Source organism: Aythya fuligula, chromosome 1 (genome assembly GCF_009819795.1).
Source record: "Aythya fuligula isolate bAytFul2 chromosome 1, bAytFul2.pri, whole genome shotgun sequence".
In the NCBI taxonomy this organism is placed as follows: domain Eukaryota; kingdom Metazoa; phylum Chordata; class Aves; order Anseriformes; family Anatidae; genus Aythya; species Aythya fuligula.
In genome coordinates, this window is record NC_045559.1 from 98,628,491 (window position 1) to 98,656,469 (window position 27,979).

At 36.5% G+C, this 27,979-nt stretch overlaps 1 protein-coding gene across 2 annotated transcripts in view; it reads right to left on the bottom strand.

Moving 5' to 3' along the window:
• CADM2 (cell adhesion molecule 2) overlaps positions 1-27,979 on the bottom strand; it is a 664,105-nt gene that overhangs the window by 182,566 nt on the left and 453,560 nt on the right. For both annotated transcript variants that reach the window (XM_032208157.1, XM_032208156.1), the window contains exon 3: positions 4,717-4,866. In XM_032208157.1, the coding sequence (XP_032064048.1) occupies positions 4,717-4,866 (150 nt within the window). The remainder of the gene's footprint in view (positions 1-4,716; positions 4,867-27,979) is intronic.

Below are 27,979 nucleotides of genomic sequence, written 5' to 3' on the forward strand. Positions count from 1 at the left end.
CCAGTGTCATTGAAAGCCTTCAAAATGATAGGGAGTTACATAAATGTCAAGTATTCTTACATGTAACATAATCAAAGGTCATCTAAAGGAACATATTCTGCTGCTGAGGGACGAATAATCCTGAGGTTGGAATATGCTTTCTAATGTTTTAGTAAGACATGAAATTGCTACTATTTAATGAAAGCATCTATGATTAGCATCAGGCACATATCTCATCAAAATGTGACATGTGGGTCTGAGGCAAACTTATCATGATCAATGTCAACACAGCACTTGTTTTACTATCAACAGACTTGCAAACTCCCCGTTAAGGTAAAGAGCAGGTATATCACAGTATCATTTGTCTGAGTAAAACTGTTAGGTATACACCAGGAACCATTTCTCATCACTTTTATAGTCTGATTGCACACTTTTATATTGATGAGATTAAACAACTTTGGCACCAACAGCCATCGTTCAGTTGTACATCTGCTTTACAACTCACTAACCTGTTCCATATGTAGCTTTATTCCCTACCAAAAGGGAATATGAAAACTGCTCCAGCAAGACTTTTAAGTCTTTCTTTTACCAGCCATCTCTATATTTCCATGCTACAACCTTTTTGTTATACATCTCCATTTATGTCTTTGTCTGTGTTTATTGCTCACTCTAAATCCTTAAGAAGTACCACAAGAGAAGCTAAAATAAAATAACGTATATTAATTTAATATCATATCTGCTAGTTCTACATTGTTGCACACTGTGCTTCTTCCAAAGGCAGGTATATAATTATAGGTACTTCAGTGCATAAAGTGGTACGAAGGTTTCTATGGTAATTATTCATTTTAATTGAAAATTGTGTAGGGAAAAAATTGATTCATGTGTAGCATACAATTTGCATTTGTTTCTAAAGAATCCGAACTTGCTCAGGGTGAGCTGTGAATTCATATTTTCCAGGAAGACAAATCTTAAAAATTCTGTCCATAGGTGGGAAATTGAGGGGGGTTGTGGTAAGACTCCTGACCCTTTTAAAAATTAAGACCACTTATCTACTTATCTATTTTTTTAATGTCAAGATTTTGTGTTTTAAATGAAAGTGAAATTAAAGTAAAAATAACATGGATACACCATATCCTTGAAATTACCAGTTAGAGAAAGCAGAAAAAAGAACTACAAGAAAGAACAACAAAGAGACGGTATGCAGAAGGAGAGAGGTCATCACTAAGACCAAACCCACATGATCAAACATTTGTATTTCAGCTTCTGTGTGTTAAAACAATGATGAAGACATAGTTCCAGCTTTAATACATGATAGAGTGTAAAAATAAGACTTTGAGGGAAGCTACTGTTTTACCTCATTTAGCTAATAAAAAGTTATAATGTATTTTCCTATGGCAGGCATGATATTCATGTGCTCTTTCAGGACTTCCACATTACTTCTTAGCCAAAAGAACATATTTAATAAAGACAGAATCTGTGAAACTGAAGGAGCCCACACAATCCTCTCTGCTAATGAGTGTCCACTCATTTTCTTGTATTCCAGTACCCTGTTTAACCAAGCAAAAGGTCACTTTTAATTTTTTATTTTTATTTATTTACTTTTTTATTTATCTAAGGCTATCTCTAATACAACCTAATAATTACCATAAGTAAAAAGAATATGACAAGAAGAAGAAAAAGAACATGACTTAACTTCAAAGTCAATCATAGCACCACGGTTCAGAAGAACATAAAACAATGTTTTTTTACAGCATATGTAATACATTTTGAATAAAATGGAGACTAACAAAAAAACCCTTGTTGAAAGGCATGGGACTTGGAAGAAGACCTTCCCTCCCTCTGATCAAATAAATTAATCCTTGCTGGCATACAGTAAGTTTTATTTTGGACAGAAAACGTTTTTGCAAGACAGGGAAACCAATTTGCTTGAGAAAGAAGTAAACATGAAGGAGTCCCACCAAGAACAATCTAGTGGTGGAGAGCTTTTCACTGCATGGACAGTTTGCTCTATTTTTTGGTACCTGTTCAGCCATATACTGACAGCTGTAATCACCCTTTTCTACTGCTGCAGTTAGGACCTTCTTTTGATGTTTTCTGGACTTCCTTCTTTGCACAAGACTCTCATAATTATTAAAATACAGAGCAAAAGAAAAAAAAAATCCTGATTTTTTAATGCTTCCAGACATAAAAGAATTCTACTGTCATTTCTATGTGTGTCATTTTTATGAGTACATCTAGAGAAAATAACTTATTGAAAGGATGTAAAATTAAATGCATATGATTCTGATTTTGTTCAGAATGTGGTGATACCCACAGTTACTCATCTCTAATGGATAGGTGGAGCTACTCTGAGGTTCTGTTTCTATACAGAACTTAACCCGACACCATTGGGTTAACAGTTTTTGTGAATTTTCATTTTGAGAAACATAGCTATTAAATAGCAATTTTCATAGTGCTGAAGGGGGAAGTAAGATCTCAAGATTCGTTTTGGCTAACCCTAGGAGACAGGTTTGAAAAGACCCTGGCTGAGGTACTGCTCTCAATAAATTAAAAGTAATGACTGGATCTAGCAGAAAGCTGCTTTTTATAGCCAAATTGTATGGCTGGCTGATCCAAGTAGGTAAGCAAAAAAGTATAAGGAAGCCTTTACAGTTCCATTTGCCATCATTTACTGACAAAAGTATCAAGATCGGACCCATAACTGTTTCTCTTCGTTTTGGCTCAATAAAGCAAGTATCACCGTGTAAAGGAAATCTCTTTCTTATACATAAAGAATACATACATATTGACATAGGAAAAACAAACAAACAAACAACACACAAAACTTCCAATGAAAGTTCTAACTCTATTTTCAAAAATAGCAGAACATTTTCCTTGTGGGACTTGGCTCACTCCCTTTGGTATACTCAAGCCTGGAAATGTCACACAGAAAGAATGTAAAGCTTTGTCAATGTAAGAAAGACTAAATACCACTGATTGAAGGACCTAAACTTTTACTTGATCATGTCAGACATTTTCCTGTCTAATACAGTAATCCCTCTACAAATGAATAACTTGAATCCTCAATTATTCCTCAAATTCTTGGGACAAGCTAGAAGTTCAAGAAAGAGTGTGGTCCTTTAAATTTACATGCTTCAGCTCCTCATGCTTTCTGTGGGGAATATCAAGTACTTACTATGCTGCTTGCCATTCAAATTCTGCCGCTTTAATTCATTATATTAAAAAACAAACAAACAAACATCAAATATTCTTTGTAAAAGAGAGATTTAGCTAAAGTATACAGAGAATTAAATTCACATCAAAAGGCCTACACAGTTCAAAATAATCTATTTGTAGTCCTCGCATCCTTCTCAACATTCTTTAAAATGTCACATAAAAAATATAGATTTTACACGTATTGATGTGGTCTATCAACAGACAAGTTCTCTCAGCTTTTAGTTTTGCAGACATTATTTACCAAACACTAATGATTACAGACAAAATAAAGGTGTCCATATATGGAAAGGTTATAGGACTAGACTTATGGCACAAAAGTTTGCACCTTATAAGCCACTCATCTTGAAGTCTACATTCAAAAGGTACTTGTGATTTCAAAGAAATTGCAAATCAAATTATTATGCGCTACAGGAAATTAGATAAAAGAGAAAGGAACCACTTCAACTCTATAAAGAGATTCTATTCAGCTATTATACTAATAGCAAAAAAAACACATATTTTGATTGCAGCTTCTGCAGGTTTAACAAGACACATTTTAGACTCTACTTTCATTCAAGTGCATAGATCCACAAAGTATTATAAGTCCTGCAAGGTGTTGTAAAGTGTTGCAATCATTCAGCAAAGTGGTCAGCACTTCTTTAATTTTAAGCAGAAGAGAAACTGCACTTTTTAAAATATGTCCCAGAATATGTATCATCTTTCAGAATAAATTCAAGCAGTAGAATTAAATTTAAAATGTTGTTAAACTTTTTTATTACTGAAATCAACACCAAAACTTTGCATTTTTGAAGCCAAATGATGATTTGATTCCTTGTAATTTCAGTTTTAATTCCTTTTGGTATCTAATGCTGCCTTTAGGTTAACATTCTGTTATATAAAACATGCTTCTTCATTTCAGATGAGGATGAAAATCTTGAAAATATATGGTACTGCAGTGATAATCCCTTCTTTTTTATAGTATGGGCACTGCCCTGTATTTTTTTTTTTCTAAATTAACCAGGATTTTAAAAAAATGTGCATTATATATTTGGAAAAATCAGGGCACTAAAAACAAAAATTAATTTTGGTTATTTGTTACAGTAAAAATTTCTACCACAGCAACTGTGTACTGCACTAACAATCAAACAGGTTCCAGTACAGCTGAAGTGAGTGATTTCATATATACACGTACACAAACAGGCAAAGTAATAAAATCAAGGTACAGGGTTTATGGACTATGTCTTCCCATGTCATCCATAAACGCTCTTCCAAGATATTTTGCAACAATGTTTTCTAAATCAGCTTGCACTAAGAATTTCATATATAATTATTTTCCCTTAATAATAACTTGCAATTTTACACAAAAGGAAGCACTTTAGTGAAACACACCCACCCATGAAAAAACAGATTATTTAACTTTATATCGTAATTATGGCTTATATTCCTAGCAAATAGTTATACATCAAAATATTAAATGGAAATCGTTTCAAACAATTATTTCTTGGAAAGAATGCTGTAGAACCGTGAGTTCAGTAAATTTACCTTTCTTGTCATCAAAGTACAGCGTCTGTTGAGCTGGATTTGACCACTGGAGGGAGGTGTTATCATTTTGATCGACCCTGCAGGTCAAATTTGCTGTTCCCCCTTCAACAACCGTGACATTCTGTGTAAGTGGAAACTGCCCTTGGCTACCTGAGGAGGGATGGGATGGGAGAGAAGGAGAAGGGAAGAGAGAGAGAGAAGACAAAAAAAAAAAAAAAAAAAAAAAAGATTAAATAAAGAACCGAATTTATTGCAGCAACTTTCCACATGTGACAGTCAGAATTCAACATGAACTATTTCAATCAAATATAGTACAATAAAGATTAGCAATCTCTTCTCTGTAGCAGAGAAACAGACAAATTAAGAAATAATGATATTACTTGTATTTATTTTTTTTTCTGTGCATAATACAAATTAGCTTCAAAGGAATACTCTGCAATCTTTGTTTTCTCAGACATACATAGAAACCCAGATGTCCATGATATGGCTCACACAGTACAGACATATACAGATGTCTCAGTACAGACAATATATTTCAAAGGTTCTAGAAAGCATCACTGAAAAATCTACATACACTTTTTAAACATGGGGGACAGGGCAGCCTGGACTCCATGTTTTGTTTTATGCTTTTTAAAGAACAGTCAGGATGACATTTTTTCTGTCAAGTTTGGAATATCACTGTAGAACAAACGTAGTGTGATTCTAATACAAGATACATCCTCTGCTGAGGGAATATAACCTGATTGCATATGAAAATAGAAGAGATGGCATAGTAGCTCTCTTTCACATCTGTGAGTCTATCCCAGAGCATTATGAATCACATTAAGTGCTTGCTGAAAAGTCACTGGGAAGATTTCCAAATACCTCTACACAACACAGGAACACTATCATTCAGGTTCTTGAATCACAAGCGTTTTCAATGGCATATTTAGACTGAAGTGTTGCTTTGTGTATTGTGAAAATAGCACACCTTGTCTAACAGTAGAACACATTCCAACAAGAATATCACAAGGGAGCAGAGTGAAAACATGGGATTTTTTTTTTCTTTTTTAACATGGGTGGGGAAAGAAAAGGTCCTCAACAATAAGCAAGAAACATCATTATCTGGAAATATACTTAATTTATTCAAGGATACAACGCAAAACACAACACAATGGACTAAATGTGATTCTTTCTTCTCCTTTTATACAGGTCCTATTAACACAAGAAGTGCTCAAGGTTAGGTAGAGCTGCTAGCATAAGAAATATTATGCCAAGATTGACACTCAAGTGGGATGCGTCAGGATTAAAAAATCTCTCTACAGTCCTACAGGAGCAAACAGACATAAGTACTTTGAGGAAACTATCTTTTCAATAACCACTAATAACACCAAAAGGAAATCACAAATCTGGCATAAAACCCTAACAGAAACATCCTGTTTCACTGGCTCTCACCAGAGTTGTTCCCAGCTATGTGGGAGCAGAGGCATGGCCTTCTGTGCAGAAGGTACAACATAAAAAAGTTAAAAGATAAAGGCTATTATCTGGTATACAGGTTTTCAGATTACCAGAGTAAGGAATTACTAAATAAGGGATTAATAACTAAACTTCTATTTGACCTGTTGTTATTGCCAAAAAAATTAATTCTAGCCAGGTTTCGATAGTTATACATTTCCCTATGTAAAATAATTTTGATGGACTTAGGCCTGGTACATGAGTATCTACATCACAGAAACAATTGGCTTTTAGGTAATCTGACACTCTTCATAAACACCCTATTTAAAACAAAACAAAACAAAACCACTATTCTACTGCCTAAGCATTTATAATCTGAACAAAACCTAAAATTCTCAGCAGTGCTAAGGAAAGGTCATCTCAATAGAGAAACAGAAGATTCTTTGGTAATTTCAAAGAAAAACACTTCCATGTCTTAGTTAAAATATATATATATATTTTATATATATATAATATGTATATATCATATATATATATATATTATTTATATATATATATATATATATATATATATATATATATATATATATATATATAATAATAATAACAAAAAAAGATTTCCTTCAAAATGCCAAATCTGAATAACTGGTACTGCAAAATAAAATCTAGATTGTATCTTTTTTTTTTTTTTTTTGTATAAATATCAACTTCCTGTAGATAACTAAAGATAGATAGCTATCTACAGATAGCTATTTAGATATCTAAATCTACTATGTACTAATGTTTACTATAGGATGGTATTTACTATCAACTAGATAACAAATATAGTAAATAAAAACTATGGAATACTAAAAATACTGTGGTGAATTTAAATGCTGCAAATAATAAATGCCAAAATACTTGTGACATCCTCTGTATCTGACACTTCATTAATCAAACCCTGCTTCTTGAAAACCACACATTGAGAAATGCTTGAGGAGTAAAAAAATCATAAACAAGGCTGGAAAAAAAATAAAACAGAAAAGATTTGTCATTTTCTTCCATTTCTCCTCTTTCAACTCCAATATGTCAAGGAACCTCAAGATATTGCATAAATTGCTTATTGCTTAAATTAGAATTTTAAAAATCCAGAAAAAATGCACACAGCCTGTTATTACTTCCACTAAATTACAGGCATTTTACCAAAGAAATAACCTTCTAAAGTATGTGCTGTGGATAAGAGGCTATGGGGGCTAAGATATTTTTTGCATATAAGAAGCATTAGAGTAAGCCTAGTGCCAGAGAATAGAGCAGTGAAATCTGTGATTTACATTAAACTATCTTCCATTCCTATTCTCCAATTAAAAACAAACAAACAAACAAAAAAAACTATTGTAATGATTTATGGCCTTATTAACATGATTTAGGAAATCTTCCCAGGATTACCCTACATTCCCTTTTTGATATTATAATTCTTATTATGAAGGTCTCAATGCATATGCAATCTCCCACTTGCTAATTAGGGTAATGGTGCAGACTTGTTGATCAGAACAGTGGTTAGTAGATAAACTATGCTGATCAACCTCTTAAATGGAAACTGTGGGTACCTAGGTCTGAAAGAGGTCAGGAAAACTTTCTTCTTACTTCTTAATATTGAGTGCTGATGTTTTGGAAGTGAGAATTAATCTAGCATATAGAAGTCATGCCAAAGCATTTCTCCTATCCCTTATCAACACAAAAGCTACATGGATCTGGAGAAGATGCACATAGCTTCATAGGAAGCCTGCAGTGGAGAAAAAGATGCAGAGAAAATGAGCCATGAGATTTAGAAATTAGCCCAAATGGAAGAAACGAAGTCTGTATGGAACATGGAAAATAGAAAAGGCAAGAGCAGAAGAACAGATACTGCACACCTCTTATTAAGACCAAAATTATTAGTAAGTGATGGGAAAAGTAAGACAAAAAAACTTTTATGAGATGACTTTTTTGCTTGTATCAGCACTTCACTTGTGTTATTGAAGTAGGACCTTTGGGGCTGGAGAAAAAGCATATAAAAGCCTATAAGCAGGTACATAAACATTCTAGAAAGCATCAGCATTGGGCCATTTAACACAACATTAAAAGTGTCAGAGAAGTGCTTTTATGCCACTGAGGCTCTGGTCCTGGGGGGACTGTTAATAGTTTGTGGGAGAGGCCTTATTTCTGTTAAATAGGTAAGTAGCACATGGCCACGAAGCACACAAGAGAAGCTGCCAGTCTGTGCAAGGTACTCAGTGTGATGAAAAAAATGAAACAAAAAGCACAGCCCTCTGCCATCAGTGAAGCAGACAAAGTATTCTCAGCCAGCTCTAGGCATCACCATTCGGCTGCAGGGGCAGCAGGCTTCCACAGCAACACACCAACCCATGGCTGGAGGCCACAAATTAGAATCAGAACATCATACCCCAAGGAACTTGCTTTGGAAATCACCATCTTGCATAGGATAACTTGTTACCACTGCAAAAAAAAGCACTCAGAACTCCCAGCATTGAGTATGCTGGTTCTGACCCACATGAACCATCCCATTAAATCAAGAATGCTTGGTGATGAGCATTCAAGAATAAGGCAGGCCTTGCCAGATTGAAGGTAGCGTATTCAGATTCAACAGGACTGATGTGTTAAAAGAAACATGGCTTTCATCATCATTTCAAGACCTTGAAATTACCGCTATGGTTCTCCAGTATGGATGCTTCTTAATTTCATCATTAAACTTTCTTAACTTCTCCCCTAAGTCTGAGAGCAGAGGTTGAACAAGTCCTTTAGAAAAAACATTCCACCTTTAAGAAGTCTAGCACCGGAAATCTCAGGGGCACTGTTGGTAACATATTTCAGTAAGTAACAGTCATTACAGTTTAAATGAGAAAACAGTATTTTTCCCCTAGTCTGAATTTGTCTCGCTGCAGCACCTAGCATCCGCGGGCTCTTGTTACATCTTCTTCCCTGCTCTGAAGAGCCCTCTATTATCAAATTTCTCTTTCTTTCATCGGTACTTAGAGACTGTGATCATATCATCCATTAACCTATTCTTTGATAAGCTAAATAAATTGAGTTCCTAAGTCTTGCTGTAGAAATCACATTTTTCTAATCCTTTAATTAGTCTGTGGCTCTTCTCTGTGCCCTCTTCATTTTTTCATCTTTTTTTCTGAAGTGTGGATCTGAGACCTGGAGACCCCAGTGTGGCATTCACAGAAGCAACAAATACAAAGATGACACCACTTCTGTACCAGCACTTTATGGACTTGTTTGTGTACCTACACGAGTCCCCTTGGCCCCGGTGTCAGCCCAGGGCCCATGTTTGACTGCCTTTCTCCCTCAACGCCTTTTTTTTTTTTTTTTTTTTCCTCAGACACTGCTGCCTATTCTGTTTCTACCACCTCCTTCCATAGTTCTTAGATGTACATCCTTGTGCTTCACCACACTGAAACGTGCATCTCTGAGCCCAGTGACCTGTGCTCTTCATTATTTCATATATCCACAGCTGTGGCATTGGCAAACTTTGCTGGAAACAATTTTGTTTCTCAGGGTGTTTCTAAAAAACAGACCTGAAAAATTTCTATGTAGTACAGTACCAGCTGCTTTTCCCTGTGAGGCAAATGCACAGAAATGTGACCGTTCAATGGAGAGTTCCTACTTATTGTTACATTTTCATCATGTATACATATATATGATGAAAATGTATAAAAATATATATTTTTTTCCAAACAGTTCTAGTCTACTTCATGCTTACAAGGTTGGTTTTGAATGAGTTTTGGTTAGTAATCAACATGTCATGCTATTTCAAGTCAAACGTCTTATGGCAGTCAAAACATTTTAAAGATTATTATGATTAAAGATTATTATAAATAATCTTTATAAATCTTATAAAATCTTATAAAATCTTATAAAAAATAAAGATTAAAGATTATTATCCTTTTTCCAGACATAACTGTAATTTAGGAAATCATGTAAGTATTAAATTTGTCTAATATTGATAAATATATTCAAAAGCATATTGAAAATAATTCATTTTTTATTGAAGCTGTGTTTTAAGATAGAACATGATAGTTTCTGTTAAGGTGGAAAATATAGCTGCAAACTACTGTTCATGTTTCTTTTAATGCTGGTGATGGCAGTGAGACAAATCCCATGAAACTAACTGAAATCTGAGATTTCAAAAGCTGATTTACATTCCTAAACCTACCATTGACATGACCTCAAGCAACCCATCTTAACTATGCTTTGCCACCCAATCTACATAAAAACAAATATTGACGCTTATTCAACTTGCAAAAAAGTTTTCAATTAAAAAAGGAACAGAAGTGTTTTTTATTTTTGTTTGTTTGTTGTTTCTTTTTTTTTTTTTTTAATATGTGTATTTCCACTTTGTCATGTGATTTCATCTCATGCTGTTGCTAATATGGGAAAGACAAATCTACTTACAAACAGTTTTGTTTTGTTTTTAAGAAATTAACTTAACAATGCTTCCATTTATATGCACAGATGAAAATTTGTAGTACTTTGTTCCATATATTGTTGAAATCTCACATAACTTCTATTTTGCGCTTACATGCTGCTAAATAAAACTTCTATAATCATCTTTATTCTATGAATGATTTGAGATCATTTCAACTCCCCCCATCAAAACGTAACTCCTCTCTGTGGGGAGAAGCCCCTGTGAAATATGAAAGACAATGTTAAAAACAAATATCTTTATTTCTGGATTAATCAATTAATTAAAAATATTTGATGCGCAAATTCTGGACAGGGCCAAGAAGTAAAATTAAAAAAAAAAAAAAAAAAAAAAAAAAAAGATAGAGTGGATTCCCAAGAATATTAAGACAAATTCCAAATATCAGGTATGAATCCAAATCTTTTGAACTTCTAGATTGGACTCACTAATATCACAAATATAAATTCTTGCTTTATGTTTACTTTACCTGGTTGAAAAACAAAAGAAATGATAGCAGTAAGAAAACCATATTCATATTAATAGCAAAAAATACTGAACTAAAATATTCTGTACTCCAGCAAAACCCCTGCATGTTCATACACACTAAAAGAAAGGAATAAAGAACACAGCATATGACTTAATAATAATTAATTACACGGTAAATTTCAACCTCCAGTGGAAAACCTCTAAGCACTTCCCACACTACTCATCAGTGCATTAAACACTTCCCAGATACATCGACTTTCAGTCTGCATTGTGCTAGCTGAACAAACCACGATTTTTCACTTGCCTCTTGCTAGATGGCCCCTCCATTCCCAAAACAACCCAGCAGCTCTTCTCTTCCTTGAACACACAGTTGGGATTCTCTGCTCCACCCCAGGAATCAGCACCACATTATGTAATGGCAACAGTCATTCCTTACTTCAGGTTAAAGGTATGGAAAATATGTTGGTACTTGGAACTTGTATTAGAGGCAAGTACTGAGACTTTGCAAGATGCACACTAAAAAGAACTTGTAATCATATGGGATTACATGATGATACGGGCACACCAGGCTGGCAAAGGCCGGGGGTCTCTTGCAAGTAGGCATCCATGGGTACTCCAGGGTTTTGCTGTTTGCCAGGTTTTAGCAGATGTAGAAAAAAGCATGAAGCTGATCAGTGCCAGGAATACGAGAGTTATCCCCTCTTAGCTGAAGAAATGGAAGGTGGGAATTGGGTGTAAACTGGGGTAAGATAAGATGGAGCAGGGTAGGCTTGAGTGAACACCATCTTTCATGTAAATTTTATTTTGGGCCAATCAGAAATCCCTCTTCAAATGCTTCATACCGCATATAAACATCTAGAAAATACAGAACATGTCAATTATACATACTTTCCTGAACACAGCTTTTCAGATAAGTTCAGTGCATTTTAGTTTTTGCTTTATCATTAACTAAGTTGACTGAAGTAATGGAATTACTACAAAAGAGACACCTAGATATCGCTGTCACCATGCTGTATTCCAGTCTCTCTTCTCATAATTGGAAGCTTTTTTAGCAAAATTACTGTGCCTAGATAGAGCTGTAGTTAAGTATATTCTACCGCAGGTTGCTTTTGCAGTGCTGTGTGGAGGACCAATATTGCTTTCTAGTACAACTGACAGGTTCGTATCTCATTAGCCACAAGCTGTTTCCAGTCAAGAAAGGTTTTTTTTTGTTGTTGTTGTTGTTTTTTTTTTTCTTTTTCTATCCCAAAATCATGGCTGAACTGCTTTTACAGATTTTAAAACTGATTTTATCTCAGTATGTGACAAGACCATGGGTGGCAGAATAATTACCATTATTTGGTCCAGTTTGGAAACATTTGTCTTATGAGTTCATCTCATGCTTATTTGTTTATTTTTTTTCTTTGTACTTTTTGCAATTAAAATGAAAGCTCTTTAATGAGTTCAACACTTCAGTTTGATAGTTAGGTTATATACTCTAATCAATTTACAAGGCTAATTACAAATGCGATTTGGTGGCTATAAACACTGAGAAAACAGATTTCTGTCTTTAATTCTGTTTCTGCAGAGGTCTGTTTTTGTAAGAAACAATTATGTTATAAATCATGAGTTTCACAGTATCAGTAGAGCATGCTTTGCCTACTCCTTTTGCTATTTGTCAGAAGGTCCTAAAAAGAAATGTATGTGGAAAGAGAGGAGGGAGAGGACAAGAGGTGACAGCAGTGAGTTAGCAACCTTCTGGCCCACTGACTTCAGCTCCTCCTGCGAACCTAGCTGCCCATCGGCTCAGTCAGGCAAATCAAGTTTGTCATCACTTGTGAGGGGAAAAATAAAGCTTGTAGTTCTCTTCATTTTCAGCCAGGCAGACTATAGCAGAGATTAAGTAAGGAAAACATTGATCTTTGTCTTTGACTAGGTCAAATGGCTTTTCCTAATTTATTGTCTTAAGTAGTGCTAATTTAGTCCCACGTCTGGATTACTTGTTTATTTTAGAGTTGATCTCCAGAAAGAGTGTCCTGTAAATTGTTTGCTCACTGAAAAATGGTGTTTAAAAAAAGAAACCAAACAAGGAGGAGGAAAAAAGTGTGCGCTCTGGTAACTGTGACATGCTCCAGTAACAAAACCACTTGCAGAGAAAATTAGAGTTAATGAGAACACTGCAGAAACTTACTATGCAATGAGAGGTTTAGGGAAGAGAAAAGAAACAATTCAGAAAAAAAAAAAAAAAAAAAAAAAAAAAAAAAAAAAAAAGTTACCCCCAAACTGTGCATTCGAGGTTGTTCAGCTTTCTCAGATGTTTAAGCAATTACTAAAATATTCCAGAGGACAAGAGCACACTGGGATAGCCACTGATTTCAGACTGTAGAAGTTATGTTACACAGCAATAAACAAGGAGGAAGCCTTTGTTACTTCTTGCACTCCCGATGTTTCAGGTATGTTTCTACAACAGCAGCTAACTCAAGATATAATTGATTCAGTTTCCATTACAGTAAAACAGATTGCAGATATAAATGTGAGAAAATTACATATTTAAGTACAATTATTCCATAAAGATAAACAGGAAAAAGTAAGAGAGAGAGACAGTGATACAAAAAGCATATACACAGACAGTGCTGTTTCCTAGGAACCTTGCATAAACATCTAGTATTTTTAACTCTCCTCAGATTATTGCCATGACACTCTTTGCTTATAGAGAAGAATAACTAGTGGTTTTTTGTTTTTGAAAAAGGAAAAAGGCATTTCCCTCCACCACTCTAACTTACTGATGGAAGTTACAAACGCCAAAATAATTGAAGTGAACTTCATCTTCCCATGACTGTGACAGCACACTACTGAAACTTCTGCTTCTTATAAGTGCAAATGTGGCTTAAAGCTTCATGTTGTTTTCTGCTTTGAAGAGCTATGCACAACTCTTTGTGCCTCTGCAAACTGTAAAGCCCTTCTTCGCTAAAAGTAGGTAGGTACCCAGTTCTAACAGAAAGAATAAGGAACTAAGTACTTCATTTCTTTGAGGATCTGGGCCATGGTGTCTTCACATTTCAGTTCTGAATGTGTAAAATGAGAATAATGGTACTTTCTTACTTCACATCAATGTTCCATGAAGAAAATGTACAAACAAAAATTATGCAGAACCCAGATAATAGGGTGATGGAAGGAACACAGGTAGCTACGATGGTGACAAATATACCTACACATTCAACCCTACCAAAGATACAAATTCAGAACATACCGTGTACTTTTCTCTCCCCAAGGCCAGGAATTTCATCATATTGACTAGTAATTCTCACAGTTAACACACCAAAACAGTACAGAAGTCTGTCTAGGACCTTTGTTGGTATCAAGCATTATTGAGTTCACATCCATTATTCACACGATCACTCAGACTTGGTACCCAAATACCTTCTGTTACGATTATAACTCATCTGTTCAACCTTCTCCTCTGAGTAACAAATTAAATGAAGTTCTGGACACACCATTTTAAAAGAAAATTAATGAGCTGTAAAGATGTGACCTGTCATAGTTGTAAGGACTGACCAACAACCACTCTGTACAGGGTTCTTGGGGTGCCTTCCTCTCACACAAGCAGTCAGATAGCACAGCCAAGGACTTGGCCTTTGCATGAACACATTCCACTGCCTACAGACAGGTTCAGCACACAGGTGTGACTTTTACTGACAGAACTGGAGCCAGGGCTCAGTGTTTTTCAGAAACAGCAGAATATTTAAGGGGCTTTATGGACAAAGTGAAATCCATATTTAGCAATGTAAAGAATGCCAGCATAAGCAAAGTAAGATCATAAGCTAATTATGCCATTTCTGCAATGACTAGTGGAACTAACATGTATTAGAAATTTAACTTAAAATATATTTTCAATAGGAATATATATGAAATTCAAGCAATATTAGCCCAACTCAAAAAAAGCTGCTTCTGCAGAGAATGGAGGAAAGCTTCTACCTCATTCAGTTTAGGCTTCCCTCCCTCACCCTCCAAAAGAAAATAAAAATCAAAAAATCCTGCAGGTAAAAAAGTGGCCAAGCAGTCTGTACAACTCATCTTTGCTATGTTGTACTTTCATATTTCAGTTTCATATTTTCAGCCTCAAGAGTGGTTAATACAACCAGTTCTCAGGAGTGCTAGCTCAGTACCGTGATTTGGGGTCCTCTACTACACTGCAACATACCATCTGGAGACAGCACTCTGCCTAAATGCTGCTTTCTGTCTTCTAATTAATTGATTCCCAGTAATACATAACTAAAAGGATAAATCTCTTTGCTTTGGATACTCTTGCATTGTGGAAAGTCTCCGCAGAAGAAAAGCCAGGCAAAGGGAGTAAGTGGCAATTTAAAGCAAAAAGGTCCGACTTGGGTAACGTGGCTATTTTTTTTATTACACAAGGTGGTAAAGGCAACACAAAGGTAAAGGTGGTAAAATAAAAGATTCTTATTTTGAAATGCCCTTGTCACAATGTTGCTCAAAGAACGAGCTCTGAGGGGAGGGGAAGGAAGGAAGCAATCAATCCAATTTTATAGTGACTGGTTACATTTTATCTGGCCAGCAATGGCACATATGCAGTGATACAATTAATAGGTTTGCATAAACTGGGAATACTTATTTATGTGTTTTTATGAAATAGAATGTTCAGGTAACATCAGTCTTTTGGGTATTACCTTACCAGAATGATAGAGCACTTTATTCTGCACTGTGCCAGTGACTTGATTGATAGCCAGGTGGCAGAACTGTTGTGAACAGCCTCCATTTTTGGCACACAGGAGCCTCAAACCACTGTAAAGAACCTCACACTGCCTACACATACTGGAGGCAGCTGACAGTGGTCAGCTCACTGGAAAGCTGGAATGGCTACTCAGGTTCAGAGTAAAGTCTCCCAGTGGGATATTTTTTGGGAAAAAAAAAAAAAAAAAAAAAAGAGAGAGAGTAAAAAAAAAAAAAAAACACTATATGTGGGAGGAAAACAATCTGAATAGTTTACCCAAAAGACTACAGAAGAAAGAGAACTTAACATTGCTGATTTTTCTAAGGTGACTGTAACAGAACCAGGGCTGCCCACATCCAGCATCCCATCAGTGAGCAGGCAATTCTGAAGAGTGTAAACCAAAAAAGTTTTCTGACACCAACATTATTCTGATAAGCAATAGGACAATAGGAAAACTATCTGAGCCTAAACATCATGGAAAGATATATACTAATAATATAAAAAAAAAAAAAAAAAAAAGTGAAACATGCAGCTACACGTACTATCTGACTTTACATTGGAAGTTCTTTAGATATCATATCAAACAACAGCTATGCAAATGTTTTGTAAATATAAAATACTGTAAATTAAAACATTCTGCCAATGTGCCAATGTAATCCAATGTGTTAATGAATGATCCATTAGAGAGTAGAACTTACAAAACTTCTTATAAACTTATAAACTTCAGAACTTACAAAAGTTCTAAGACTGGCTGCAATGAAATGCAGTGTAAAGCATAGCGTTTTCACACATTTTCCATCCAGTCTCCATGTGATAACCCATTTCAAGCCACAGATGTTTGTCACTTTCTTTGAATGACTCAGTAGTTGACCCTCTTGAAGCCTAATGTACTTCCACAATTGCAAAAAAAAGGAAAACATAAATCAAAATAAATACAGCTGTGCTGATGTACCCCAGCCTGGCACAGTACAGTTCCAGTTTTGGGAAATAGTCACAAGGCCTGAACAAGCATTTGGTGTGAGGTATTTCCTTCTTAGTTCTTCAAAATTCCCTGAAATTGCAGATAAGCATCCAAAGGCTTATATGGTTATCAGAACATAATTTAAAACCTATCTATTCTTTAAAAGGCATGATTATCACTTTAAAAAATAAAAACAAAAACAAAAACAAAAAAAAAAAAAAAAAGAAAAAGAAACAAGGAATTACTTAAGATGAGAGAAATGTGGGTCTATAAATATATTTTCGTAGTCTAACAACAAACCTTTCCATATCTAGAAAGGAAATACTTGAAAAAAAGTGTCCTGAAGCAATGTACAAAGTTTATGGCAATACACCGACCATCCCTTTTTCAAGCACGTGGAATCCAGAAGCAGTTTCACAGGTAAGGGGGTGAGAAAGAATCTAATTACCAAGCATGGTTCTACATAAATTATAAATGGGTTATCTGATTTTTCTCAAGGAAGGAATTACCAGAAAGAGGAAAACGACACAACTTTTGAGCATGTCCAAAAAAAAATTATTATAGTCTCAAAAAAAACCCTTTCTCTATCCAGAATGCCATTTGAAAGGCTGATAATCAAGACCAGCAGCTGTCTAACTCTCCCCTTGCAACAAAAGTAGGCAAACAGTTAAGAAATGAGAAAACTACAGCCATAGCCAGATATGCTAACAAGAACGAGACAAAATCACTCACTTAATCCTAGATTGAGATCATCAACCCAGAACAGCATTCTGATAAACAGCTATTTGGATGCTCCAGGATTAGTGTGAAGATTCAACCTATTTAGGATACTGCAGGTGGTGGAGATTCCCCATCACCACCCTTACCTCCACCCCTTTATTTTGTGTATTTTTATAGGAAGGGAACTTTCTGTACAAAGCTTCAATATGAAGCACTTGTCGAATAACAGCCAATGCACTGAAGTAGCAAATGAATCGTTGGCATAGGCTTGTTAAATCAGATCTACAGGTTTTCTGTTTAATCCTATATGTTTCATCTTTTCTGTGAATTGAGAATTTATGTAAGTTATTACGTGTTAATAGCTGCCGCTACCTGGTCAAACTGTTGACTGGACATTTACGACAGTTGTCAGATTATAGAGGCTGAACTCACATTATTTAAGCTTCCTTACACCTTGGAGTGCCTAACATCATCACAGATGAGCGTCTGTCCACAAGCAGTGTGTATTAACCTTTCATTCAAGTCAGATATTCAGCTGATCTGCTTGCAGAACCCATGCTGACCTCACAGATACTTCAGTAGCCTAATCATAGCTTCTCCCACAGCTCTACCCTGTTAAAATCTTGGCTTGAAATACTCTGGGGATACATTAAAGCTTCTAACCTTAATACTGGGTGAAGATATTTTTGTTGGATAAAGTAATGTTTAAGGAAAGCTGAAATTACTAGGAATTCAGAAATAATTTAGGACATTGCTTTGGCTAAAGAAAAAGTAGAGATAGATTAACACATCAGAAATAACAAATTGTGCCAAAGTGTAAAAAGCATTTTTCTTCAGAAAAGTGAAAACACTTTACTTTTAAATTTTCTAAATTAAACATTCAAGTGAAAGAGAATTACACAACAAAACAAACAAATCCAAGCAACCAAAACAAAATGACACAAAACAACAACAAATAAATAAATACCAAAAACAAACAAACAAAAAAACCCAACACTGAAATCAGGAGATCTGATTAAACTTTTTCCTCATTTTGCCATGACCCCTTTAATCATTTCCTTGTTCCCATCTATGAAATATTTCAAATCTACTTGAAAAAAAAAAAGGTCATCAAGTATTGAGGCACCAAAACAGAAAAAGAAGTATTCTTGCATCACCCCAGTAATAGTTTTCCTTCTCTTTCCATGTTTAAAATAGACCCTGGAGTTTGAAGTCCAACATTCAAGTAGTCCATCCAGCAAGGACATTTTTGTCCAGCTGCCCATCTACTTTCTGTAGCTGTTTCAGATCAGTCTTTCCACCTGAGCAGAACATAGTCAAGGTTTAAAACCCCACTACTTTCAGCTTTGTCTTACCACCTCCTGAAATTTCATCCAGGAGATGCTGAAAGACAGCAGAAGATGCAGGTATACAAGTCAGCTTTAAATAGCACTGTACTTTGAATGTGCTTGTAACCTCAAAGAGGATTCAGGAATCCCTGAATACAAAGATACAGATTCCCCAAAATGTAACAGGACTGAATTGCTCAGCCTTATTATGTGTCCCTGAAAAAGCTCACTTAACACTTCATACCCTCTGTGTTGAAACAGCAGCTGGAATTTTTCACCATATAAAACAGCCAAGAAAAGTGCAAATGAAGAGTTCTAGGTTTGCCTTACTACATGTCCACACAGTAATTTTTATTCTTGTTAAAATATAGAAGCAACACATATCAGAGGTGTTAGCAGATATATACACAAAGAAACAGGAGGGGGGAACAAAGAAGAACATTGATAGAGACATCAATAAAAACAACTTTTTTTCCCTGTGAACTTACCTCCTTTTTACTTTAGACTGTACATTTGAATTACAATTGAACAGTGTATTTAAAACAAACTTACTGTTTTTTTTTTTGTTTGTTTGTTTGTTTTAAATCTGAACAAAAGTACTGATCGTTGCATTAGTACATCAAATAAATCCTTGCTACCGTGACTTCAATTTTCCCTGATCCATTCAGTTTGCTTCAGATTACACATAATCCTCAAATACAAATAGAGAAAAAGCAAAAGTAGAAAAATCAGAGCTTGATCAGAGATGCTAAATACAATGTTATACTTACCTGTTGTCATCACCAGAACTCTGGTAATAGCACATCTCAGTAAAATATTCTAGTACAGGTTTTGACACCAACTTAGACACTTAAGTTGTGTCAACGTAACACAATGTGGATAAATAAAACTTTAAAAGAGAATTCCTTTAATAACACGCATATTTTCTATAAAATGTATTGGGGTGGTGTCCTGGTTTCAGTTAGAACAGAATTAATTTTCTTCCTAGTAGCTGTTTAACTTTAAGCAGAACCTGAAGCGCATTCAGGAGGCAGAACAACAGGACTATGCTGGTCTGAGTATCCCAAGGATATTCAATATCTTGGAGAGCTATTGTAATAAACTCGGAGGATAAGAGGGTGGTGAAGGAGGAAGGGAGAGTGATCAAGGAGGATACAGGGGTGGTGAAGGAGAAAGGGAGAGTGATCAAGTAAGAAAAATTATCTTCCCCTTTCCCCTCCACAGATTGACTCCCTAATGAAAAAAGGCAACAGATATAATTGCTAATAGTTTCCAAAATACAGTTTCCAAAGTATAGAATCGAAGATGTTACTGAGTACAAATACCAGGTTAGAGTTAGCCAGCCGGGTTAAACCACGACAGGTGGGGAATAAAAGGCAGTACTATCTTAAAAGCAAGGAAGTATGTGGTTTTGATCTGAACAGGCGCTCCCTTAATGACTTTTTGTTGATCAATACATACAAGCATCTCAGCCAACCTGGAACATTCCCTGCAAAAGCAGCTCTGCTTCGCACAGAACAAAAGCCTGAATGATTAATACAAGGTTTTCCTCTTGCAATTCCCTGTACGTTCAGGGAGTTTTCATTACTAGTGATTTCACCCATCACATCAATATTTATCTTCTTACCTGTTTGACTCTCTTTGTAGCAGAGACTAGATGACTGAAATACAGCTCTGCTAAAGCCAACGAAACAATAGTTTAAAAACTTGGTACTTTGTTTACTTTCCTCTTTCAGTTCATAAAATAATATAGCACCAAATATTCCATCTTGAGAGTTCCTGTTGTATACAGTTCTAGTAATCCTTTTGAGGTTGGCACCAAACTGTGAACTACAAAATTACCTAGGACTACATTTGCGGGTGCTGGAAACCAGGCTAGGTCACTTGAATTAAGGAGATGAAAGGCAATTTACACCTAGTGTATACGGACATATATATTCCTTTGTCCTCCACGCTTGTTGCTTCAACACTTGCTCTTTTCTATGTTCTATAGTAGCCACAGTGAGTGGCTGATTCCCTTCCAACACCACTATTTGTGTTTCAGAAAGATGGAAAAGGCTTCTTGTAGTGCAAGCTGTTGAGTGAAGGGAATCTTTTCTCAAGTGACTGAGGCTTTATTTTGTCAAATTTCATCTGGGAACCCAGGGGACTTGCTTCTAGTAGAAGATACTGGAAGGTCAGGATTGCATCCTGCTACTCTTTCCTGTACCTGGTCCCTAACAAGCCTTGTATGCTGATCATTTGTAGATGTGACTCTAATTCTGCACAATTTAGATATCATTTTATACAAAACTACACAAGACTTTGGTGTACTTTGATATAAATCACTTACTCTACTGAATTTCTTATTTCGTCCCTATGGTCTATGAAATATCTATTGATATGGCAGCACTGATCTGCAGCAATTCTCCCCACTGACTTTAGCCAGCAAGCTGCTCATGAATCTAGCAGATGTTTCAGTTGTCTAGGCCAATGGAAACCTTATGGACCCTTTTTTCTTCATCTCCTCCCAGGAGCAAATGTTAGTACAGCAGATATCTGGATGTGTGCCATGTAACAACAGAGAAAGGAAAAAGCTGCTGTGACTTCGCTAAGCATGGTGCTGTATACTGATGGTAATTTTTTTTTTCCTGGTATTCTCTAAGAGGGTAATTTACAGATGCCACTCCTTATATATAGCCAAATGCTAAATCTGATTTGTTTATTTATTTATAAGATACACCTTGACTTCCCCTGTTGTGTTATTGAGTCTCAGATTATTAAACGGATTTAAGAAAAATATGTTCTTGTGTTATGCATTTCTTTCTGCCAATACAAATTTAGAAGTGCCACATGGCACTGCAAGCTGCATTCAGCATTGTGCCCCTTATAGAATGTAAAGGCTATCTCAAGGAAATTGTTAAGGGGATTTAGGTATAGAAAGACTGTCACTTTTTTAATTTAAAATAGATTAATTACAAGGATATGTCTGAATTCTCTAGCTGCCTTCAAAAATAGCTACGTGGAAAATCTTTTATTTGCTATTATCACTTGACCTTGCTTTCACAGTAGATGGAAGGCAGCCTCTTATTCAAAGTCTCTAAAGTTTTTATTCCAGAATCTGTTTCTTTTTCATCGTGACCTTTGGATCCCTTTTATTTGTGAGAACTTAACATAGGGTCTCTGATTTCCAGTGTTCTTGAATAAAAAGCTTTAACCTGGGTATCATGTTTGTCTGAAGTTCTCGTCCTTAGTGTTCTTAAAGGTAATGAGTTGGTTTAACAAAAGGAATCAGCAGGGAAAACAAACAAACAAAAAAAAAATGTATTTTTAGATACAGGCATTTGTTAACACTGTGCACAAGCTGTTAAATTCTGACTCCTCAAAAAGCACAAAAAGGGACAGGACTGGTGTACTTGCATGAAACCAATGGCAGAATAATGAACTCAGAACTGACTTCTGAATCTCTAGAACAGTTAAATATTACTGTTAGTTTCAATGCCACCTGGAAATAAATCACAGTTGTTTTTTGTTTTTTTTTTTTTTTTTTTTTTTTTTTTTTTTTTTTTTTTAGTTTATCAAAATGGTCTGTGTTATATCACTAGGCCACTAAAAGGAAAACTTTATTTATCAACAATTGTCAACCATATTTCTCAGGAAATAATCCCAGTTAAAAAAATAAAATGCTTTAATATGCACCTTTACTTACTAATGCAAATTTCCTGTCTTCCATAAATGCTTTGGTAAGTCTTGTTTCACAAACAAGTCCTTAAACTTTAAATTTCATTCCAGATCCATAAGCTGATTTTTCTGCTTTTTTAATGCAGTTCGTTTGCCAGCTCCATAAACACAGAGATATTTTGACTGTTAAGTTCTACTTAAAAAAATATTAATTTTTATTAAAAAACCTGCAAACCCAACGAGCTAAAATAGCAGTCTTATTGCTTTAATATAGAAAAGTTTTAGTGAATTTTATAACACAGGAAACACAAGGAGTCTCTGCAATAAATTTTTTTTTTTTTTTTAAATCCACTGAAATGCAAAAAATCAGCAAGTATATTGATACGTACATTAAAGTAATTTTCTAGATCACTGAATCCCTGTCAGTAATGGCTGACTAGATTTCCTACTTGCCTGTAAGAATCTTTCAGTTGAAGTCTTTTATTTTATAATTTACTGAATCATTCTAAAGGTTATTTGGTACCTAACAAAATGTTGACTTGACTTCCAGAGATTCTTCTGGAAAAGAGTGTGCAACACTCATTCTGCACATTGCTGAGAAAACGTTCGCTTGCGTCTAATTTGCAGGATAGCCAGCAGTTCTGGTAGTGGTCACATCTGCATTACCTTACTTAGTGCATTTTACATAGTATATTTATATAAAAATGACTTTTTCAGAGTTAAATCAAAGCATTTTTTCTCATGACCAAAAGCGCATATTTGAAGGCCAGCAAGGAAAACGCTGTTGGAGGGACTATATCAGGATAAAAGTGCAGTGTAGACAGAGGTTTCCTTGCTGAATGACAAGCACCTCTGAACTAAACTTCGATCTAGCTAGCGTGGGTGTTAGTAGCTAAGATACCATGTCCACACAGACAATTATAACCTGAATCAGTGCCATATACACCTACGTCTATATGAAAATGAAACCCAAGTTCGCTACATGATACTGCAATGAGTCAGGAAGAAGAAAAATGATTCAGCAAGTAAGGTTAAGCAGTCTCCTCTTTGAGGGTGCAAGCAGCAGCAATATTCATGAAAGGAGCATATGGGGCAACCACAGGTATGCCATTCCCTTAATCACCCTAAAGGATGAAACATTTGAAAAAACAACAAAAATGCTGCTATGTAAAAGGACATTTTTTCTATTGCATATATTATTGTAGAGCTGTCAATTTAGCAGCCTGGCAATTCGTGAGCTGCCATGCAACATTTAAGTGACTCTTCTTGCAGTTGGTTCTTCTGAGCATTTATTAATTACATTAGTATTGAGCGTTTATGGGTTTTAACTGAAAGAGGAAAAGGAAAACAAGCATGAATTGAAATGCCTTAAACTACGCTAAAATTTCATTTTTGAAAATTACTCATGTACAGGCTTGCCCATGCTCTGTAAAAAAAAAAAAAAATAAATAAAATAATAAAAATCTTCCATTTGCTGTAAGAGTTTATTACATGGAAAAGGAGGGTACTTGATATAATTCAAGAAAGTGACTTACCAGCTTCAATACAGAGATTTTTTTCTTTTAATCTCAGCAGTTACCACAACTAGCCTAAACAGACACATGCTCAAATGAGAGAAATATAAATGTCAAAGACCACATTTGCACAGCAGGGAAGGGCAGGAGAGGGGAGGAGGAGACACAGACAAACATCTGTTGCACAGATTGAGACAACTCAACTCTTTCTGGACAGCAGAGAATTTTTCAGAGGTGAAGAAATGACAAAGCAATACTCTGTGTGTGTTTCAAGGTGGCAGAACATAAGTTAAATACAAGTTTTTGATCTTCTGATATTTGAAGTTAGTTTTTTAAAACATATACAACAAACTCTTGGGCTTACGACTTCACAATTAGTGTAAGCATTTCATCGCGTTTAAATCGCATTGTGTTCCATATCTGAATAATTTCAATTCTTTCTAGTTAGTCTTTGGCTTCGGTGATTTTTGCTTTTACCTTACAACAGCAGAAAATGTAACATGAGTATTTCTAGATCTTGTTGCCTGCTTATATCCCAGTCTTCTAACTTTTTGCACAAAGAGCCTCCTTCTTGGCATTCAACCGTTTAGCACCTAGAATCCCTGCCTGAAAAACGCATTGATGAGGCGAAGCTAAGAGGAGAACTATTTTTCCTTGAAGAGTTTCGTTGTTTTGGGTATCAGGACTACTGTATTCTCATGACCACACATTTGTTTGTACACACTGCCAAAGCAGATAAGCAAGCGCATGGAACTCTACATGTTTTATTAAGATTGCCACTTCACGTTTTACACCTGCACGTATCTATGTGTATGCTGCACAGACAGAACCCTTTGACTGCAGCCATTATGGAGTAGCTAGTTTTGATGTGAAGTAGTTATGCTTGGCACGTAAAGACTTGGAAATTCTTTCATTTGGGACAGGAGGCAGATGACAGAGTGGGGATTTTCTGTGATGAAGTCCTACCAATTTGAAAAGAGTGCACAAAGTTCTATTTCCCTGAGCACAGCACACATGAAACAACAGAAAAGGTGACTTTGCCCATGGTTCAAATCTTTTCTCTGTCACTTCTCTGCCTCAAAGTATCTGTCACACTTAGATATTTTTTTTTCTTTTCTCCAGTCTGTACTCCAGTTCTTTCAGTCCAGAAAGACACCTGGCAGTAGCTAACTGCTGCAGTACCAAGTCCTACAAATCTCATTATTGTTTTTTTTTTTTTTTTTTTTTTTTGTCCATTTCTGACTAAGAGCAAGCACAACCATCTCCACACTGTACTCTGATTTGCAGTATAACCTTCAGTTTTAATTATCTTCCTGATCTTCTTCCAGAAAACCACAAACACAAAATCATTTCAACTAAATGTCATGAGTAAACTAAATTCCATTGCCACTGTGCATCTTCCATGTCTTTCCTCTGGGACAGGCAGCTGTGGGGTAGAGACAGTGTCCTTTTAGACACTGTTATATTGCTTTTTCTAAACTATCTTACGTTCAATAGTTACATATCTCCATTTCAAGAAGATACAGCAAAATCCATAACGATATCTTTCTAAACCCTTAGGGAAAAACTAGCTTTTCTATAGGCTTGTGCTTTTTGATATTATAAGGGCTGTTTTATTCACTTTTGGATATTGTTCCTTCTGCTCAACTAGCAATCAGAAGAACAGTAAGAATGATAGTAACACAGAAATCTTTAGCATTACACACTGTATAGTAAGCCTCAGTGAATTCTCCTGAGCACCACAGAATTACAGTTTATTACAAGCACGTATAAATCTTTCCTATTGAATTTGCTGGACTTTCCATTCTTCAGTTCTCTCAGAACATCTACTGCTGAAAATAGATTTATCACCAACATAATGCCAATACAAGTCAGACAAAAGACAGAAGAAATCTAGCTCACTAAAATAAACCACTGCCAAGAACAACCACTGCCCTACAAGAAGGGCCGGAGGGCAGACCCGGGAAACTACAGGCCTGTCAGTTTGACCTCAGTGCCAGGAAAGCTCATGGAGCAGATCCTCCTGAGAGTCATCATGCAGCACTTGCAGGGGAAGCAGGCGATCAGGCCCAGTCAGCATGGCTTTATGAAAGGCAGGTCATGCCTGACGAACCTGATCTCCTTCTATGACAAAGTGACGCGCTGGGTGGACGAGGGAAAGGCTGTGGATGTGGTCTACCTTGACTTCTGCAAGGCTTTTGACACCGTCTCCCACAGCATTCTCCTCAAGAAACTGGCTGCTCTTGGCTTGGACTGGCGCACGCTTCGTTGGGTTAGAAACTGGCTGGAGAGCCGGGCCCAAAGAGTCGTGGTGAATGGAGCCAAGTCCAGTTGGAGGCCAGTCACTAGTGGCGTTCCCCAGGGCTCGGTGCTGGGGCCGGTCCTCTTTAATATCTTCATTGATGATCTGGACGAGGGCATTGAGTGCACCCTCAGTAAGTTCGCAGATGACACCAAGTTAGGTGCGTGTGTCGATCTGCTTGAGGGTAGGAAAGCTCTGCAGGAGGATCTGGATAGGCTGCACCAATGGGCTGAGGTCAACTGCATGAAGTTTAACAAGGCCAAGTGCCGGGTCCTGCACCTGGGGCGCAATAACCCCAAGCAGAGCTACAGGCTGGGAGAGGAATGGTTGGAGAGCTGCCAGGCAGAGAAGGACCTGGGAGTGATGGTGGATAGTCGGCTGAATATGAGCCAGCAGTGTGCTCAGGTGGCCAAGAAGGCCAACACCATCCTGGCTTGTATCAGGAACAGCGTGACCAGCAGGGCTAGGGAGGTGATCGTCCCCCTGTACTCAGCTCTGGTGAGGCCGCACCTCGAGTACTGTGTTCAGTTTTGGGCCCCTCGCTACAAGAAGGACATGGAGGTGCTTGAGCGGGTGCAGAGAAGGGCGACAAAGCTGGTGAGGGGCCTGGAGAACAAGTCCTACGAGGAGCGGCTGAGGGAGCTGGGCTTGTTCAGCCTGGAGAAGAGGAGGCTCAGGGGTGACCTTATCGCTCTTTTTAGGTACCTCAAGGGAGGCTGTAGCGAGGTGGGGGTTGGCCTGTTCTCCCACGTGCCTGGTGACAGGACGAGGGGGAATGGGCTTAAGTTGAGCCAGGGGAGTTTTAGGTTAGATGTTAGGAAGAACTTCTTCACTGAAAGGGTTGTGAGGCATTGGAACAGGCTGCCCAGGGAAGTGGTGGAGTCACCATCCCTGGAAGTCTTCAAAAGACGCTTAGATGTAGAGCTTAGGGATATGGTTTAGTGGAGGGCTGTTAGCGTTAGGTTGGAGGTTGGACTCGATGACCTTGAGGTCTCTTCCAACCTAGAAAATTCTGTGATTCTGTAAAATAAATAAATTAATTAAAAAATAGAATAAAAGAGGATTCAATCCTCTCATTTAATTTGATCCATAATTAAATCATATCTAAATTAGATATTCTTCCACTTGTAATTTATAAGTTCTGATATCAAAAAGCAGTTGCCCTAAAGCCTTTTACCGAATACGCCTCTGATATGTGACAGACTTAGATCATCACGCTATGAGTCCACCTTACTATTTCATTAGCAGCAGTCTCTAGAAGATCTCTGCTTCTTTTCTTTAGATGCTCATTTCCCCTGTCAAGTTCTGGTTACTGTGCCCTGTGTAATGCTTCAACAGTTAGGCCGGCCTGACCTTGAACTGAATCTATGAATTGATCCAATTTAAACGGTCCTAAGATGGCTGGCAACCATTCAGAAGAATCAGTAGGTGAACTGAGGTGGTGGACAAAGACAAGACATAAGGACCGGTAATAACTTTTCTTACATCAACTTGTAGCACAGAAAACTGACACTAAATCACATTGCTGTGATTTCCTGTGTGCAAGAGAAACTTATACGCAGATAACACAGAGTAAATATGCACTGAAGAGTGGTGCGATATGATTGTAGAAGATGACTGAAAACTCAACCTGAGAGTTCTCTTACTTACCATTACACTACACTTATAGAAAAAAAAATAAAATAAAAAAAAAAAAAAAT